General features: G+C 40.5%; 2 protein-coding genes across 3 annotated transcripts; one reads left to right on the forward strand and one right to left on the reverse strand.

Annotated features, from left to right (window-relative positions):
• Positions 1-173: 173 nt before the first annotated feature.
• On the reverse strand, positions 174-3,953 carry cfap276 (cilia and flagella associated protein 276). 2 transcript variants are annotated; one of them, XM_053425395.1, is made up of 6 exons: positions 3,623-3,953; positions 2,682-3,544; positions 1,529-2,119; positions 947-1,063; positions 747-862; positions 174-651 (listed from the first exon to the last, which is right to left on the reverse strand). In XM_053425395.1, the coding sequence occupies exons 3-6, from the start codon at positions 1,601-1,603 to the stop codon at positions 558-560; spliced, it is 402 nt and encodes a 133-aa protein (XP_053281370.1). In that variant the 5' UTR covers positions 1,604-2,119; positions 2,682-3,544; positions 3,623-3,953; the 3' UTR covers positions 174-557. The 2 variants fall into 2 exon arrangements, with proteins under 2 accessions (XP_053281370.1, XP_053281369.1); XM_053425394.1 differs by lacking the exons at positions 2,682-3,544; positions 3,623-3,953 and having other exon boundaries at positions 1,529-2,668.
• On the forward strand, positions 2,817-15,873 carry elapor1 (endosome-lysosome associated apoptosis and autophagy regulator 1). Its single transcript, XM_053425391.1, has 22 exons — positions 2,817-2,970; positions 5,064-5,184; positions 5,359-5,539; positions 5,661-5,808; positions 5,902-5,982; positions 6,355-6,460; positions 6,556-6,705; positions 6,979-7,067; positions 7,732-7,909; positions 8,095-8,223; positions 8,620-8,710; positions 8,810-8,915; positions 9,002-9,139; positions 9,923-10,177; positions 10,851-11,027; positions 11,113-11,263; positions 12,611-12,704; positions 12,801-12,902; positions 13,032-13,158; positions 13,489-13,667; positions 13,775-13,940; positions 14,796-15,873. The coding sequence occupies exons 1-22, from the start codon at positions 2,884-2,886 to the stop codon at positions 14,880-14,882; spliced, it is 2,943 nt and encodes a 980-aa protein (XP_053281366.1). The 5' UTR covers positions 2,817-2,883; the 3' UTR covers positions 14,883-15,873.
• Positions 15,874-16,158: the final 285 nt, after the last annotated feature.

Below are 16,158 nucleotides of genomic sequence, written 5' to 3' on the forward strand. Positions count from 1 at the left end.
TATCTCACCGGAAAACCTCAGTCTGCAGTGCAGCATCAAGAAGGTAACTATTTAACTTAAAAATAGGGTAAGCATTAAAAAACATTCCTGCTATTAAACTAACCAAATGTGTCTCTTTGTTTATGACATATCTTTCAATCGGCACAGAAGTGAAGACAATTTGTATATCTTAGTCATGTATTGGACGAGTGAGATAAGTGTTTATTTTCATTCCACTTTTATTCTAAAAGATGTTCAGTGTTTATCAAGATATTTGTGGTTCAAGGGTTTCTCAAATCAAATCACCATCAAATCACCATCAGTCACCTTTCAGTATTCAGCGTGTGTCATTTAGAAAAGCAAGTGATTCAAAAGCGCTTTTAGATAAGTACCCAAAGCTTCATGTAGAAAAGAAGCTGCCCATGTTCTCCCTCAGGTTTTTAAGAAACACTTTTAGACCCAGACTCATTATAGATCTGAATCAGAAGCATTGCTTAATATTAGTTTCTGAACAAAGACGTTATCAGCTGTGATAATAAATGTTGGGAATTTTATTTTAACTGAACTTCTTCCGTGTGTCACTTGATGCTGTGAACCGAGCGCCTCTGTGGGTCGACCCACACGACGATGTCTCTGTCTTCTGTCTTCTGCTGATTTTCGTTTCCATGTTTCCTGTAAAGTATGATTAAAAAATGAACACAGTTTCAAGAGAATCCAGAAAGGCCAGAGTGAAGCTGGTGAGCCGGTCCACCACCACAAGCACCCACCTGGGGTCCTCAGACACGCTCTCCTTCTGATATAACGTCTGGTTCTTCTTAAAGAAGCGGTCCTTGTTGTGATCATAGACTGAGTTTAGATGGAAGTCGAGGCTGTCGTTGGGAGCCTGAGGTGAAGAAGACGAGTGGTGCATTTAATAATATAGTTTTGGTTGTATAAGAGAAGGTGACCCACCCTGGCGGGAGCTCACCTGGACCTCATCAGACATAACACTGCGTCTGGTGCTGGCCAAAGTTGCTCTGTCATAGAGGCGACACCACGGCTCCTCAGTCTGGGCCAGGTGTGTCGGTTTCTTGCATGTTTGTCTCTTCACAGAATGGGGGCAGGAGAAATGAATTCAAGTTTACAAAACAATCGGATGTAAGTTAAACCAAGTTGGCATGGGCGGATGGGTCACTCATTGCTGAGGGTCATTTTAATTTGTATTGGACACATTTCAGACGATCAAACATTGGATTTGCCTTATAATCCTGCAAATGTAGAACACTTGAAGCAAGCAGCAAGAGCAATTTTTCAGCCATTAGAGTCTGCAACACTCTAAACACTAAACTACAAATACGTTAATAAATATAATTGAGTTATATCAGTAGCTGAGCTACATTCACACCAGATAAACATTAATAAAATGGCACACCCTTTGTGACTTTATTATAAAACTGTATATTTATAATTTGTGATTAAAGTTTAATATAAAAAATGAAGGTTTATATGGAAAGAAGATTTCTTTTTATATTGAATGAAGGTTTGAATATAGATAAATAAATATACTCACCAGCTGCGGACTGAAGCCGCTGAGGCTAAACTCGTTTTCTAACTTTGGAGAGGGGAAAGGATCCCTGCTCGACATCTTAAATAACAACACGACGCTAAAACCAAAACACCAGCTGGTTTCTAAGCAACCTACACTTCCGGTTGACCCTTTCAAAATAAAACCTTTGTTGAGGAACTCTTTTCCTCCCTTCAGTCTTATTTTCTTTAACAAAAGTGTTTGTTTTCAATGTACTTTAATATTTTATTCCATTCCTAAACATAATTTATAATTTCTTAAATTAGTGACAGATTTATGCGTGGACCACGCGGTATTTATTTGATTTAATAATAAAAAATTTTTTGTTGTAAATTACATTTTTTTATCTTTATTTATTTGTGTATATAAATTTACATAGTGTAAGATATTGTGCAATTTATAGGTCGAAAGAAGTCCTACCAGTATTTAGGGGTTCAGTATCTTGCCATGGACACTCTGGCAGGCAGAGTAAGAAATGAACCGGCCACCTTCTGGTTGGAGAACGACCACTCTAGCCGCTAAGCCAATCCTATATTAACGTTTAGGATTGGATTACCTGTTCATTCCCATGAGAAACTAAGCACAGGAAAAAGATGGACAAATTATTGTGTGTGTGTGTTTGTGTCATTCTATGCTGCTTTTGATTCACATTTCAGATTGTATTGTATTTTCTACTTTCGACATATATTTGACAGCCTTTCTTAAAAGTTACTTTTATGTTTTTGGATTTTAGATACTGGATGATTTAACATGGTTTAAAAACCTATTGTTAGAGATAACCCAGTAGTTTCCAATCTTGGCTTCTGACGCCTTACAAGAATCACAGTGTGGGACACATTTAATTTAATATAATTCTGAAAATTCATATAAAACCTTCTAGTTTATATTCGGTGATCAAATAAATTACATATTGTTCCCATCAACTAGCACAAGGTGAATGTCACATAGACCTATGAAATGATCCTAATGAATACTTTGAATTTTGAGGATTCAATTACATTCTGCAAGACTGCTGTAGTTTGAATTGTGTAATTTTACATTGGGATGTATTTATCTTTTCTTACATTTCCCAACACTGCTTTAGAAATTATTTTACCACTTATATAACTGCTATGTAAATGGAGAAATGTATACTTACTGTTTATAAACTTTTGGTTATTACTGATTAGCGTTCAGCTCCCAATACGTCTGGAGTCTTTTCAGGAGAAGATGGCAAACAGTTACCGGAGCCAATCAGCTTCCAGTTGACGTGTTACACCCACCTCCTGCAGCACCTGCACCTGAGCGTTGGGGTCAGACCCTCCACTGCTCCATCACTTCAGCACTGACAGGAGGCGACCATGCATCGAGGCCTGATTCCCCTGATCCACGTTTCACTGTGGCTGCTTTTTGCACAAGCCTCTGCGGATCTGCACCTGTGCACGGAGGTGAGGAGCTGCGTGACTCTTTTGATCCATTATCAGGAACAAACCCTTTCAGAGTTTAACTTAGTTTCAGGGACAAAGCTTTTTTTTCTGTAAATACCTAGCTTTTTTTTACATTTACAAAAAAAATAGCTGTATTATAAGATAAACATTTTATCTAAAAACCAACAAATGATCCATGTGTGTTGCTCTGAGGTTAAGAGACTTTTAAAGGATGGTTCATCTTGACCTAAAGCTTGTTTAACAGCTCACTCCTAATGTCTGACGATGCAGTGAAACATGCTCATGTTCTGGGTTTTAAATCTGTTCTGCCGAAGAACTGTGACTAAATGCTGACAAATTAAAGGGTAGATTTCCTAAATGGCAGTTTTGAATAGGAACATTTCGACTGTGTGTTTCAGCAGCACCTACGTTCAACACTTGAACATGTCGTGTGTTTATGGGAAGTGAACAAATGTTTGCTCTCTGAGTGTTTGAATTACATGAGTCATTCCCTCACACTTGTTTTACCAGATCTTCCATATGCTGCATCGTCAGCTGCTGTGCTCCCCCGTCCTCACCCTTTCCACGTGTTTCCCTTTGCATAGTAACAGAACAGTTTGATAAAACATTTAATCAGCTGACTTTGGACATTACGCCCGAGTGTGTGGTTTACCAGGGAGCTGTGAGCTTTTATTTTCATGATAAGCAGGGAGCTCTGGTCGCTGCCACTTTTTCCAGGTGACTCTGTTTCCATGCCAGTCCATTGACCATGAGAACCAGCGGTCATGATGTCCAGTTGCCGTGGTTTCCTCATGTTGGTTTCCAGTATAGGCGATTAGGCTGCGACCCATCTCCACAGTTTAATGCATTTTTACATCAGGTCCTCCCACATGGAGCCGTGTTCACCTGATACCCCCACAGCTAATGTAGCAGCTCTAATCGAAAACACAGGCCAGAGGAGCGCTGCTGCTGCTGTGTGTTTCTGTTAACTATTAATCCCACAGGCTGTGTCTCTGTGTGTGTGTGTGTGTGTGTGTGGGGGGGGGGGGGGGTGGATTAGTGCTGACTGACCTTCCCAGGAACAGCAGGCTGGTCAATGGACAAATCTTAAGATCCCACTGTGCTCAGTATTCATGACTTGCTTCAGAAGGTGTCAGATCAACAAGATAACCTTTAACGCTGTGTCACATCATCACATTTAACATCATTGAGGGTGGGGCAGTGTTTGTCAGTCACTTACTGTATTTATCTCAGACACGCCGAACAAAACACGGGGGGGGGGGGGGGGGGGGCTCTGCACTTGAGCTCCCTCTGTCTCCAAAGCTCTGCGACAATACCGAAATTCCCTGTTTACATAAGGAAAAGATGAGTCACCATTTCTCCCCCTCGGCCAAGTAAATAAACCCTGAGGCTCCGGAGTCAGCACATCCTTGATGAATGAGATTAAAAACGGTTGAGGCCGACTCCTGGGTCAATATTTGCTCCAACTTTTATTTGTAAAAGAGGCTGGCCTGGATCAGAAAAAAAAGGTATAAAACAATCCAAATGTGCATTTTTATGACCAGCCTATTTCACGTGCATCTTCTGCAGAGCGGCAACAGTCAGTGAATCCGTTAGTCAGATTGTAAGTCAGTAGCTTCCTTCAACCAAAACTTCAAACTGACTTTTTTTGTGCAGCGCTCTGTGATCTGACCAAATTCTAGTTTTTATTGTTGTTGTTGGTCTCATGACTTTTTTTTTCTTTTTTTTTATATATTTGTTCTTGTGTTCTTGATTTTTAGAAATGGCATACAAATACATAAATGGATAAAAAAATGAATACATAGATGAAAGGATTGTTTGTTCCTGTTTTAAGATTGTCTGGTTTTAGTTTCCAAAATGTGAGGATTTGATGCCTTTCTTTGTCAAACATGAAAGTGAACAATATATTTTGGGGTTTTGAACATTTTTATTGGATAAACCACAATATTTGAAGATGTCAACTTGAATAGTTTTTTCTCTGGTAAACCTATTTTCTATAATTCAATTAATTGGCAGTTCTTAGCTCTTTTATTTCTTCTGTGGTGTTTTTCAACTTGCTGTGTGAACCTCACACCTGTGTTTTGTCCTTGCAGTCAGATTATCACTTTGAGTACACCGAGTGTGACGTACTGAGCTCTCGATGGCGAGTGGCGGTTCCCAACAAAGCCAACACGTGCACAGGTCTACCAGATCCAGTCAAAGGCACCCAGTGCAGTGAGTTTCTGACTTTTACATGTTGTATTTTTACACCTTCTGAAAACCTTCACCCTATATTCCAGCTCTCAGGTGTAAATATAAAACTGTATCTGTTCATTGCCAGGTTCACGTCTCCATGAATCCTCTCTTCTCTGTTTTTGCCCGTTGTTTTTTGTTTGTTTCCTCCTCCAGCCTTCTCCTGTAGTGAGGGGGAGTTTCTGGACATGCAGTCACAGGAGTGTCAGAAGTGTGCTGCAGGCACCTACTCTCTGGGCACCGGGTTGGCGTTCGATGAGTGGGACAGCCTGCCCACAGGTTTTGTCACCCATGGGGAGGTGACAAATGGAGGGGACAGCTGGACAGACTGCTCCAAGTAAATATATACTGTTCCTCACAAAGTTCTTATTTGATCTCTTATGTCTCGATCGATTATTCTCAGTGTTCAGTTGGTTTTAAGAAACATTAAACAGTCTCTGCTGCTGATGTTATTCCAGCTCAACCTGGACTCCAAAGGGGGATTACATCGCCTCAAACACAGATGAGTGCACAGCGTTGTTGTCCTACGCTGTGAGTCTGAAGGAGCCTGGGACCGTGTCCTTCGAGTATTTCTACGAGGAGAGCAGCATCCACTTTGAGTTCTTTGTAAGTGATTTAAAGTGCCAGTGTGTTGTGATGAAGCTGTTTTCAGGGGGAAATACTTGGTGACCTCGAGTTCTTTTCCCTCCTCTCCTGCAGATTCAGAATGACCAGTGTCAGTCCACAGACTCTGAAAACCGCTGGATGAAGACTTCAGAGAAAAACTGGAGTAAATACAAGGTTAGTCCGAGGGCAATATCTAGCCTCTGGGGGCAACGGAGAATATTTTGGGGCTTCAGATGTATACAGTGGACATCTGGGCCAAGACTCTTCTGTCCCCTGTTCACTGTTTACAGTGCAGTTTCTCTTATCAGTTAAATTGAAGGTTTCTTCAAACAAAACACAAGCAGCGATAGATTTTGTAGATGTTTTAGGACCAGAAGACACCAAATGCATTTCCGTTGATGTACTCTGCCTCTTTTTCCTCCAAAGTCTTTTTCCCTTGCTTACAGATTCTGTATATTCACATACAAAAACGGTTTATAGAGATTTATCTGCGCTCCTCTATTTCTCTTCTGTTCCTCTTTCACTTTTCACACCGACTCTGTGCAGGTTGAGCTGAACAAGGGCAACAATGTGTTGTATTGGAGAACCACAGCGTACACTCTGCCGGCCGACACTGTCAAACCTGTTCTGTTGAGAAACGTCGCCATCTCAGGTAGACTAACCCCTGAGTGTTGTGAGCAGCCCGGCTCAAAACCTTTCTTCACTCCTCCTCTTCTTTTTTCCCCTGTTAATGATTTTTTCTTCCAGGAGTGGCCTACACATCCGAGTGTTTCCGCTGTAAACCTGGCACCCACAGTGCCAAAGCAGGATCTGCCCGCTGTGCCCCCTGCCCCGCCGGTACCTACTCCACTAAGGGCGCCACTGTTTGCCATCAGTGTGAACCAGACAAATATGCAGGTATTCATGTTGGCATTTATAACGCTCCGTCCACAAAGAGTATCATACCACTCACTGGCATGTTCTTTAACTCGGCATCGCGTTTGTAGATGAACCACTTTGTATTTGCATATTGCTGCACACATAGCACAGTATAATATAGTAATATCTGCATGCAAATACAGCATTTACAGCTCTAGAGGCTACAGAGAATGTGCAGCCTCTTATCACTGGATCTTAATGTAAGCTGTTCTTTTCCCTTCTCGTATCCGGCTTTGTTTTCTGTTTTTCCAGAGGCTGGTTCAGGGAGCTGTAAACCGAGACCAGCATGTACAAACAGTGACTACTTCTACACTCACACACCTTGTGACTCAGAGGGAAAGGTAATGTGGACACAAAGATTTGATACGTGGAGGCAGCTGTCATGCAGCTTCACCTCTGCTGAACTTGCCTCATTTTTATGCCTCCGTACTGCCAACAGCTACCAGCCAGAGTCAATATTATTCTGTCTCATTCTGTTGAATGCCGGAGCTGTTTCAATTTGGTATGATTACCTCTTGGACTCGTGGATGAACTTATTAGAAGTTGGTGGACAAAGATGAAAAGTCAAGGTCAACATTTTAGGGCGATTTGAATTTGATATCTCAAGAAAACATGGAGGGAATGTCTTCAAAAATGGTACAAACATTAATTTGCCTTCATTAATTGATTCGATTTTATCGGTGAAGGGTCAAAATTCAAGGTCACTGTAGCTTCAGAAAAAATGTCATTGGCCTCTTGAACAATATATATCAAGTCTGTATTTTGACAATGTCTTCAAATTGTGACCCGTTGTCAGTTGGACTCAAACTTAATCAGACCTTACTGGTTAAAGGTCATTGTGACCTCATATGACTATGACTATGAGATCTTTCAGAATCCTGCTGGTCACAATCATCTGTTGTAGCTGTTGTGTGTCCTTCAATGTGCATTGTCTTTGCTGATTGTGTCACAGGGCCACCGGTCACCTCTTCCATGTGTTTATATCTGGCCTGTTCTATGTCTCAGACGCAGCTCATGTACAAGTGGATTGAGCCGAAGATCTGCAACGAGACCATTGAAGGAGCGGTGACGCTTCCTGCATCAGGGGAGAAACACACCTGTCCACCATGTAATCCTGGTTTCTTTGTCACCAACTCCTCCACCTGCCAACCCTGCACCAACGGCCTCTACTCAAACGGAACTGGTACAGAGCCACTATCACAATCATGAACACATTTTATATTGATAAAAGATTATACAACATTGGACTTTTTTTAATTTTCACATTCAAGCTAGATAGTGGTGCTTCTAACCCCCTGTTTCATCCAGTTTTGAGGTAAACACAGTGAAACCTGTATATTAACGTGAAAACACATTATCTACCCACAGCCTGTGCCCAGTGTGCTGTCGGCACGGAGCCAGTTGTGGGGTTCGAGTACAAATGGTGGAACACGATGCCGAGCAACATGAAGAGCTCCATCTTCAGCAGAGAGTTGAGAGGCTCCGAACACAGAGTTGGTAAGAAAATATCAGGCTGCACAGCGTCCGAGAGGGTAGACGTCATAACAGCTGATCTGATAATGACCTCAGAGCGTCACGGAATAAAGAAGTAATCACTTAAAAAAAAAATATGATAGAAAATGAACAATCTGGATTTTGACAGAATAACCTAAACTAAATATCTAATGGTGCAGAAGTTTGTAAACAGACCTTAAGATCATTAAGTCAATTATTTTATCTGTGGTCGGAGATAAATTTACATGCTCAGCACTGTGACTTTTTAGTTTGGGCTATGTCCTATCCACTAACACGGAGGAGGCTTTTGGGGAGCTTTCAGGTCGTCCCGCTTTATAAACAGAGTAGGGTTTAACAGCATAGGAATGTATCACTATGTTTTTTAATCTGTATTCACAGCATGGGAGGTGGCTGGAGAATACATTTACACAACCCCTGGTGATCAGGACACAGACTATCTGATGCTCATGCTCAACGTCCCTGGATACAGGTGAAGTCAAACATTTCTCTTGAGGGAATTATACAACCAACTCTCTTTACAGTTTGTGTGTGTAAGAAAAGTTGATTGAAATGTCGCGTGTCTTCCCAGGCTGCCTCAGTCTCTGGCCAAAGACAGTGAGAGGAGTGAACTGTCTCGCATCACCTTCGTCTTCGAGACCATGTGTACGGCCGAATGCAAACTCTTCTTCCTCGCTGTGAGTTAAACTCTCTGGGTCAGGTGACCACAAAGACGCCGAGCATCACGTGAACAGGAGTGTGAATAAAATGCATTTCTCCGCAGGGTTATAATCAGTGGAACAACGTGGTGGTGGAGCAGTGGAAAGGCAGCAGCAGCAAACAGTCGTACTCCTACCTCATCCAGAGCAACAGCACCGTCGGCTTCACGTGGACGTTTCAACGCACAGAGGAGTTTAACATTGTGAGACACGAACACAGCAGCACAACCCAAAATACAATGAGATGATCTGTCTCAGTCCCTCGGGCAGAAATGAACATTAAAGCATGAATCATAAACTTTACATTACTGACTAATCAAAATGTCAGCACCATCTTAACAAGGACGATTAAGGACATTTTTAGTTTGAAAATTTACCTTGTTAATTGAATTCTCCCTGTGATAGTGTATTATTTGTGTTGCCTCATCAGATAGATAACCTCATAAAGAATTGTCATTACCAGGATAAGCATAAAAGAATAAACTCATTTAAACACTGCGGGGAACAGCAAGAGGTGAATAAGATGAAGCACAGAGGAAACATTGCTCTTAACACTAGAGGGCACTGTGGAGCTGTGTGTCTGCTGCGGAAAAGTTAACATGACCTTTCGGGTGCACGCGCACTGAGGATAAGATATACTTTGGTTGAAGAAATTCTCCTTAAATACATTCATGCATTTTCACTTTTACTTAAGGTAAAGTACGAAAGTTTTACCTTACATTATATTTAAAGAACCTAAAGTAAAAGCTATTATCTTTATCTAAAATAATACATCCTTATTATTTGTTAATTCTAATTTATATTTCTAATCTGAATCTGCAAAGAAATGGGATATAGAAAGTAGCAGAAAATGTAAATACTCAAATCCGGCACCTTAAATATGAGAATAGTTACAACACTTAAATCTCTCTCTCTATATAAAACAATCTCCCTGTGTGTAGAGGGACTTAACTGGTTACTAAGACCTAATGCTTCTCTTCCCTCAGGAGAGGAAGTACAGTGGTGACATTGCAAAGATCTACGCCATCCACATCACCAACGTGGTCGGAGGTGTAGCCTCACAGTGTCGCCGCTGCGCCATGAGCTCGGACGAGGCCTGTGTTCCCTGCCCACCGGGACACTACATGGTCAACAGGACCGGGTTCTGCAAGAGATGCTCGGAAAACACTATCATCAGGCCTGAGCAGCCGTTCGGAGAGGACGCCTGTATCAGCTGTGGTCCAAACACGAGGAGAAACAAGGTGAGACCGACGAGATGCTGGTCACCGAGAAACTCTAAAGACTGAATCTATCGGTGTTTACTGGTGACTTCATGTCCTCTGGCTTATTTCTGGAAGATTGAGGATTTTAATGTTTTCTTTCAACACATGACCACACTGTGGTGTTTTATTAAAGGATGAGTTTCATGTATTTAGTTTATTCCTCAACTCTATTGAGGGAAAAAACACAATATTAACAAAAATGAAATGATAAAATTGAGTTATGTTGAATGTGATTTAATATGTATTTCCCTGGCAATTTGCACAAGGCTTCAAAATAGCATTTGGGGATTAATGGATGAAAAAAGGTGGAACAATCAAAACAGACAATTTAGCAAATTTTCATTTGATGGGTTTAAGCACATGTAAAATACTAGAAACTGAATTGAATTTAACTGTATCTATATATGTATCTATACATGATAATGCTTGTTTTTGTGTACCTTTTCTCCCTTATGAAAACCTCATTTGTGCTTTTAAAAATTATAATTTATATGTTGTTCCACATCGTATATCTTTTTTTAGAACAAGCTGTTAAAATGTCTCTCACATATATCATGTGTCTTAATGGTTCTCCCACATGAATCCACCCACTACAAACTGACTATGCTGTGGATGTAAATGCATGTGTTGACTTCCTGACCTCACCCTCCAGGCCTACTCAGCGTGTCTCAGTGACTGTACGCTGGATGTGCAGTCGAGAGGAGGAGCACATCTGCACTATGACTTCTCTCCTCTGGCCAATGTCACCGGCTTCCACAGCAGCCCCCGCTTCACCAACAAAGGCCTGAAATATCTCCAGAGCTTTAATGTGGCTCTGTGTGGGAAAGAGGTCAGAAAGCCACATAATCCATATTTATGTTTTTGTGTAAATTACATTTCCACACAGACTTTCACCTGTTGTGTTTCTCTTACAGGGTCGAATGCCAGCTACCTGTGTGGACAACGCAACGGGGACTGGGAAGGAAGTCAAAGGTTACGTCTGCCAGTCCACTGTGGTTCCATCTGAAATCAGGAGTCAGAGCGTGGTGTCCTCACAGCCGTTCCTCATCGGGGACTCTCTTGTCGGTATGGACTGAATGCCCCACCTGTACAATGCCATGATACATTTGTCAGTCTATCCAACAACAGTTTCAGTTGTTTGCTGAAAGGTGCACTTCAAATGTCCAAACATTAATGAAGGGCAGTAAACTGTGGTAGCACAGACTGTTCTCTCACACACGCTGAGAGAACGTGATGTGTCGCATCAGGATTTTTCCGCTCAGCATCATAATGTCTGAGTGCTTTGAAAAACCTTTCATTGTCACACTAATGTGAAACCCTTAGTAAATATCACCTAAGGACATTCTTTCCATAACTTCTGTCTCTGTGCCTTATTTGGTCATGAGTGTTTCATAGATAAATATAGAGCACTCTCACTTAACTCCTCTGTTGGTTTCATTGCCGCTAATGGTGCTTCAGCTACTCATGTTTTTCCATCGATTATTTACTCTGCTGTCGTATAGAACTACATCTAATTGCGCCTGAATTATATAATATTACCGTCGTCAAGGAGGTTGTGTTATTGCCCCTGCCTCTTTGTTTGTTGGTTTGTCAGATTGTCACTAGAATTACGCAAAAACAACTGCATTGATTTCCAGTAAACTTGGTGGAAGGATGAGGAATTGGCCAAGAAAGAACCCTTTGAATTTAGCTGCTGATCTGGACAAAGGGCCGGATCCAGGAACTTTCTTTAACATTTTGATATAGGATGTATTTTTATTTCGAAAGGAATAAATCATCATTATTTTATCAAGCAAGATTATGGCACCGATATCTATGAGACTTGTCCAATCATGAGTCAGTCTCAGTTGTTAATCCTAATGTTTCACCTCGTTTTTCTAGCAACAAATAACCAATTAAAACCAAACACACCACAAACCTTTTGATATTAACTACCTTAAATAACAGAAACTATCTTTGACATAATGTATTTATGGTGTCCTTTGACTTTTTAGTTTGGAGCATGTCCCAACCATTGACATACACGAGGCAGGGTTTATAACCTATACTGCAGCAAAACACCAGGGGGCGATAAAGGCGTCACTTTTAGGGATCTGTCCTGTCGTTCAAGTCTGTCGGTCAAGTCTGTGTATACCAAACAGTTTCCTGTGTCACTGTGAGCATGTTGACATTGAAATAAACCCAAGCCTATTGTTTCTTACTGTGTTTACCTCTTCAGAATTCTGAAAATGTTTCAGATGAAACTAAACAACGTTGAATCCCTCTGAGATTAAACAGCTCCCAGGCCGAGGCATCAAAACAGGCTTTGTTTTGTGGGGTGTTGCAAGAAAAAGATGTTAGAGCCATTGGTTTAAACTGTGTTTATGTCATTAATCAGATAACAAGCATTTGATACATGTTGTCATTGTGAAGGTGTGACCACTGACACGACGCTGAGCAGCATCTCCTCTCCTGATTGGCTGTTCCCGTCTACGTCCATGCTGCCAGACGTCATCTTCTATTACAAGTAACTACGATCAAGATTTATCCAGTTTTGTTCAATCCACTGTGATGAAGAGATAAGTTTAGACCTTTACGTTTGTCTTGTTTGTGACATGTCCAGGTCCAGTGAGACGACTCAGACTTGTAAACAAGGCAGGTCGGCCGCCATCAGACTGAGATGTGATCCAGCACTGACCGCCAAATACCACATCACACTGCCAAGGTATCTCACACCACAACCGAGATCGATTTTGAGATTCGGCTCTCTGAACAAAGGGGCTCCGTGGAGAAACCTTTTTTTTTTACCACGCGAAGCTTCCAAACATCTCTTTTACTTTGTTTTCCTCCACAGAAACTGTTCAGAAGGGACGTGCGATGGCTGTGTGTTCCACCTCCTGTGGCAGAGCCAGCATGCATGTCCACTCTGCACCAGAAGCCACTACAGAGAAATCGTCAGCGCTTGTATCCAGGGAATACAGGTAGAGACAAAAAACACTTTACCTCCTCAACCCCACAAATCCATCACAGATCAACTCGAAACTCATCCTCTGTGAAAATAACTACTTAAAGATTTCTAAATATACCGATACATATTTAAGAATAGATTACAGGAAAGAAGATAGTTTTCCAGTTCATGTGATCATTTAACCACAAAGAGCAGCATCTTGTATTTTATTTACTGTGCTGTGTGTGCTGATCTTCATCTATTGTTTATGGGCAAATTTAAAGGAATATTTCATCAATCAATCAATCAATCAATGTTATTTATCCCTTAAAAACAATTTGAGGATTATTTCCCCCCCCCCCAGAAAACCACCTATGTGTGGCAGCAGCCGTTGCAGTGCTATGGAGGAGTGTCTCTACCAGCACAAAAAGTCAGCGCCTGTGTGAGTCTGGATTTCTGGCTCAAGTTCGGTGTGACCACGGGAATAATTGCTGCTGTGCTGCTCATCAGTGTCAGCTGCTATTTCTGGAAGAAGACGCGCAAGTGAGACCATTGAGCTTCGTATTCTCTTTTGGTTGTTTGTTGAAGTAACATGAATATGAACGCTTTTCCAATCAGATTTCTGAATCCATGTCATTCTCCATATGCAGGCTGCAGTATAAATATTCCAAGCTGATGATGAGCTCCGGCGGTCAAGAGTGTGAGCTGCCCACCGCAGACAGCTGCGCTATAATGGAGGGCGAGGACGCAGAGGACGACCTCATGGACCTCACCAAGAAATCTTTTTTCACCAAGATTAAGTCCTTCTCACGAGAGGTTTGTAAACAGCTCCACTCACACACGAACACAAACATTGTTGTACTTTTATCTTAGTGAGGACACACATTGGCGTGATGCTTTCCCTCACTCCTCACCCTAACATTAACCATCAAGACTAATCACCAAGCCTAAACCTGATTTATACTTATTTGATAAAATCCTTCCCTCCTCGCAATTATTGGACTTGCTGCCTTTCAACCAGACTGTGTGCGTTACCTTTAATAATCACAGCTCAATATTTTTTTCATTTTTGTTTTCGTCCCCCTTTAAAGTCATTGAAAGTTAAATTTTTATTTTAAAACTATTTTTTTTTATTCTAGCACTAACCATTTAGATTCTTTCTATTTAGTCCAGCCCTGCTATTAATTTCTTAACCCTAACATTTTATGAGTATCTCAATATCCAACATATCCCTGACAGATAATTTTTTCAATTATTTTTCTAACTCAATATGTAACCTAACAGATTTTGTTTGCTCAACCCTGACCTCCTCCTCACATTGTCTTTTCTTGTATGAAGCTAAAACTAGCTTCTATAACTCTAACTATGCGTTATATATATATATGTATTTATTAATATATGCCTTAATCAGGAAGAATAATAATCAATATCAAGTCGCCAGGGCTCGTTCACCACTATTTAATTGTGTTATCTTTAAGTTCTCTATCCTGACCCTAAAAGCAAGTCTGAGGCTACAAACATCTCTTTGAAAAAGTGAGGACCGGCCTAACACTTCATGAGGGGTATACTCAAAATGGTCCTCACAAAAATATAAGTAAAGATACAGTACACACACACACATACAGTATGGGGCTGCCATTCATGCTTCTTGTTTTTCTCTGTGTGTTTCAGAGGTCGTCAGATGGATTTGACTCAGTTCCACTGAAGTCGTCATCTTCTCGACTCCAACAGGATGACGAGGACTCGGACGAAGCTTGAATCAGACGATGAACAGATCTTCGCTGGTTTGACATCAACACACCTCCAACAGATGTTTTTGAGGCATTTTAGAAAACAGAAATGGGCTGTGAATCATTTTTATTTGTTACAAAGGATGTAGGCTTACTGAGGGAGATTAAAATATTGTAAAGAGTGGTGATTAGTATTATTTTTCATGTTCCAAATCTAATAGTTAAATAAAAAGTCTCCACATTGGGGATATTCGGTATTTTAAAAACTTCAAAACTGTGTTTCAAAGATTATCTGAGACTGTGGATGAAGTTACACTTTTTATAGATGTGATTGTTTGTGTACAATTACATAAATGTTACTATGTATTTCATTTTTCTCTTTTTGTTAGACCACAGTTCTAGTTCAGTCAGATATTGTTATTTGGTAATATATTATTTTTATTTGCTGTGGCTTTTGATAACCTTGTCTGCTGCATTTAAGTTTAGGACATTATTTTGTTTTACTGTGAAGTAAAGACATTTTCTACACTGAAAAACTACAAATGTGCATCTCTCAAAATGAATGAACTCAAATGCTGCCTTCAGGTTCTTCTTGTAATAACACATCGCGATATTACTTCATACATGCACGCACGCATGCACACACACACATACACACACACATACACATTGTAAGTCTTGCTAAATCAAGTAGGGTAAGCAGTGATTAGTGGTAAAGAAAAAAATTGTGCTTCAGTAGGATACTTCCGTTTTCGGCCACTTTACATTTCTCTTTCGCAACAACTGAGACTGAAAGTACTTTTAACTTCTTTTAAATGTGTGTATCTGCTATAGAAATCAATTATTTTGTGGATTAAGATTGTTTACATGATGTTTTCTTTTACATTACTTATCCTGTGGTAAAGGAAATCCTGATAATTATTAACTCCAACATGTCAATCAACCATATTATTAAAGTTGTGTTTCCACATCAATGCTTTAGCAATGATAATAATCTTACAATAAACTATAAAACTATATTGCATATACTATATTTATACTTTTGACACTGCACGGACACTTTACTTTTTAAAGTGAATGCGAAATGTTACCAACACTTTACTTTTAATGGAGTTCATTTACAGTTTGGTCTGCATCAAATATCCTTCAAGTACCAAAGGTAAGTTATCAGCGCACAGAATGTAATGTTTCTGAATTTATTACTTGATTGGTACTCGATGGTAAATATTGATCCATTCATGTGTACATCACTAAAGCTGCCGCAATAAATGCTGATTACTTACTCATCAAGAAAGTATCATCTT

This window comes from Pleuronectes platessa, chromosome 6 (genome assembly GCF_947347685.1).
Source record: "Pleuronectes platessa chromosome 6, fPlePla1.1, whole genome shotgun sequence".
Lineage (NCBI taxonomy): Eukaryota > Metazoa > Chordata > Actinopteri > Pleuronectiformes > Pleuronectidae > Pleuronectes > Pleuronectes platessa.

Bases quoted from the DNA above. Each gene is read 5' to 3' on its own strand.
- cfap276 (XM_053425395.1), bottom strand. From the start codon at position 1,603: ATGTCGAGCAGGGATCCTTTCCCCTCTCCAAAGTTAGAAAACGAGTTT. The intron at 1,064-1,528 runs GTGAGTATATTT...CATTCTGTGAAG, and splicing joins GCGGCTTCAGTCCGCAGCTG to AGACAAACATGCAAGAAACC. The intron at 863-946 runs GTGAGCTCCCGC...TCTTCACCTCAG, and splicing joins TTATGTCTGATGAGGTCCAG to GCTCCCAACGACAGCCTCGA.
- elapor1 (XM_053425391.1), top strand. From the start codon at position 2,884: ATGCATCGAGGCCTGATTCCCCTGATCCACGTTTCACTGTGGCTGCTT. The intron at 2,971-5,063 runs GTGAGGAGCTGC...TTGTCCTTGCAG, and splicing joins ATCTGCACCTGTGCACGGAG to TCAGATTATCACTTTGAGTA. The intron at 11,264-12,610 runs GTATGGACTGAA...GTCATTGTGAAG, and splicing joins CATCGGGGACTCTCTTGTCG to GTGTGACCACTGACACGACG.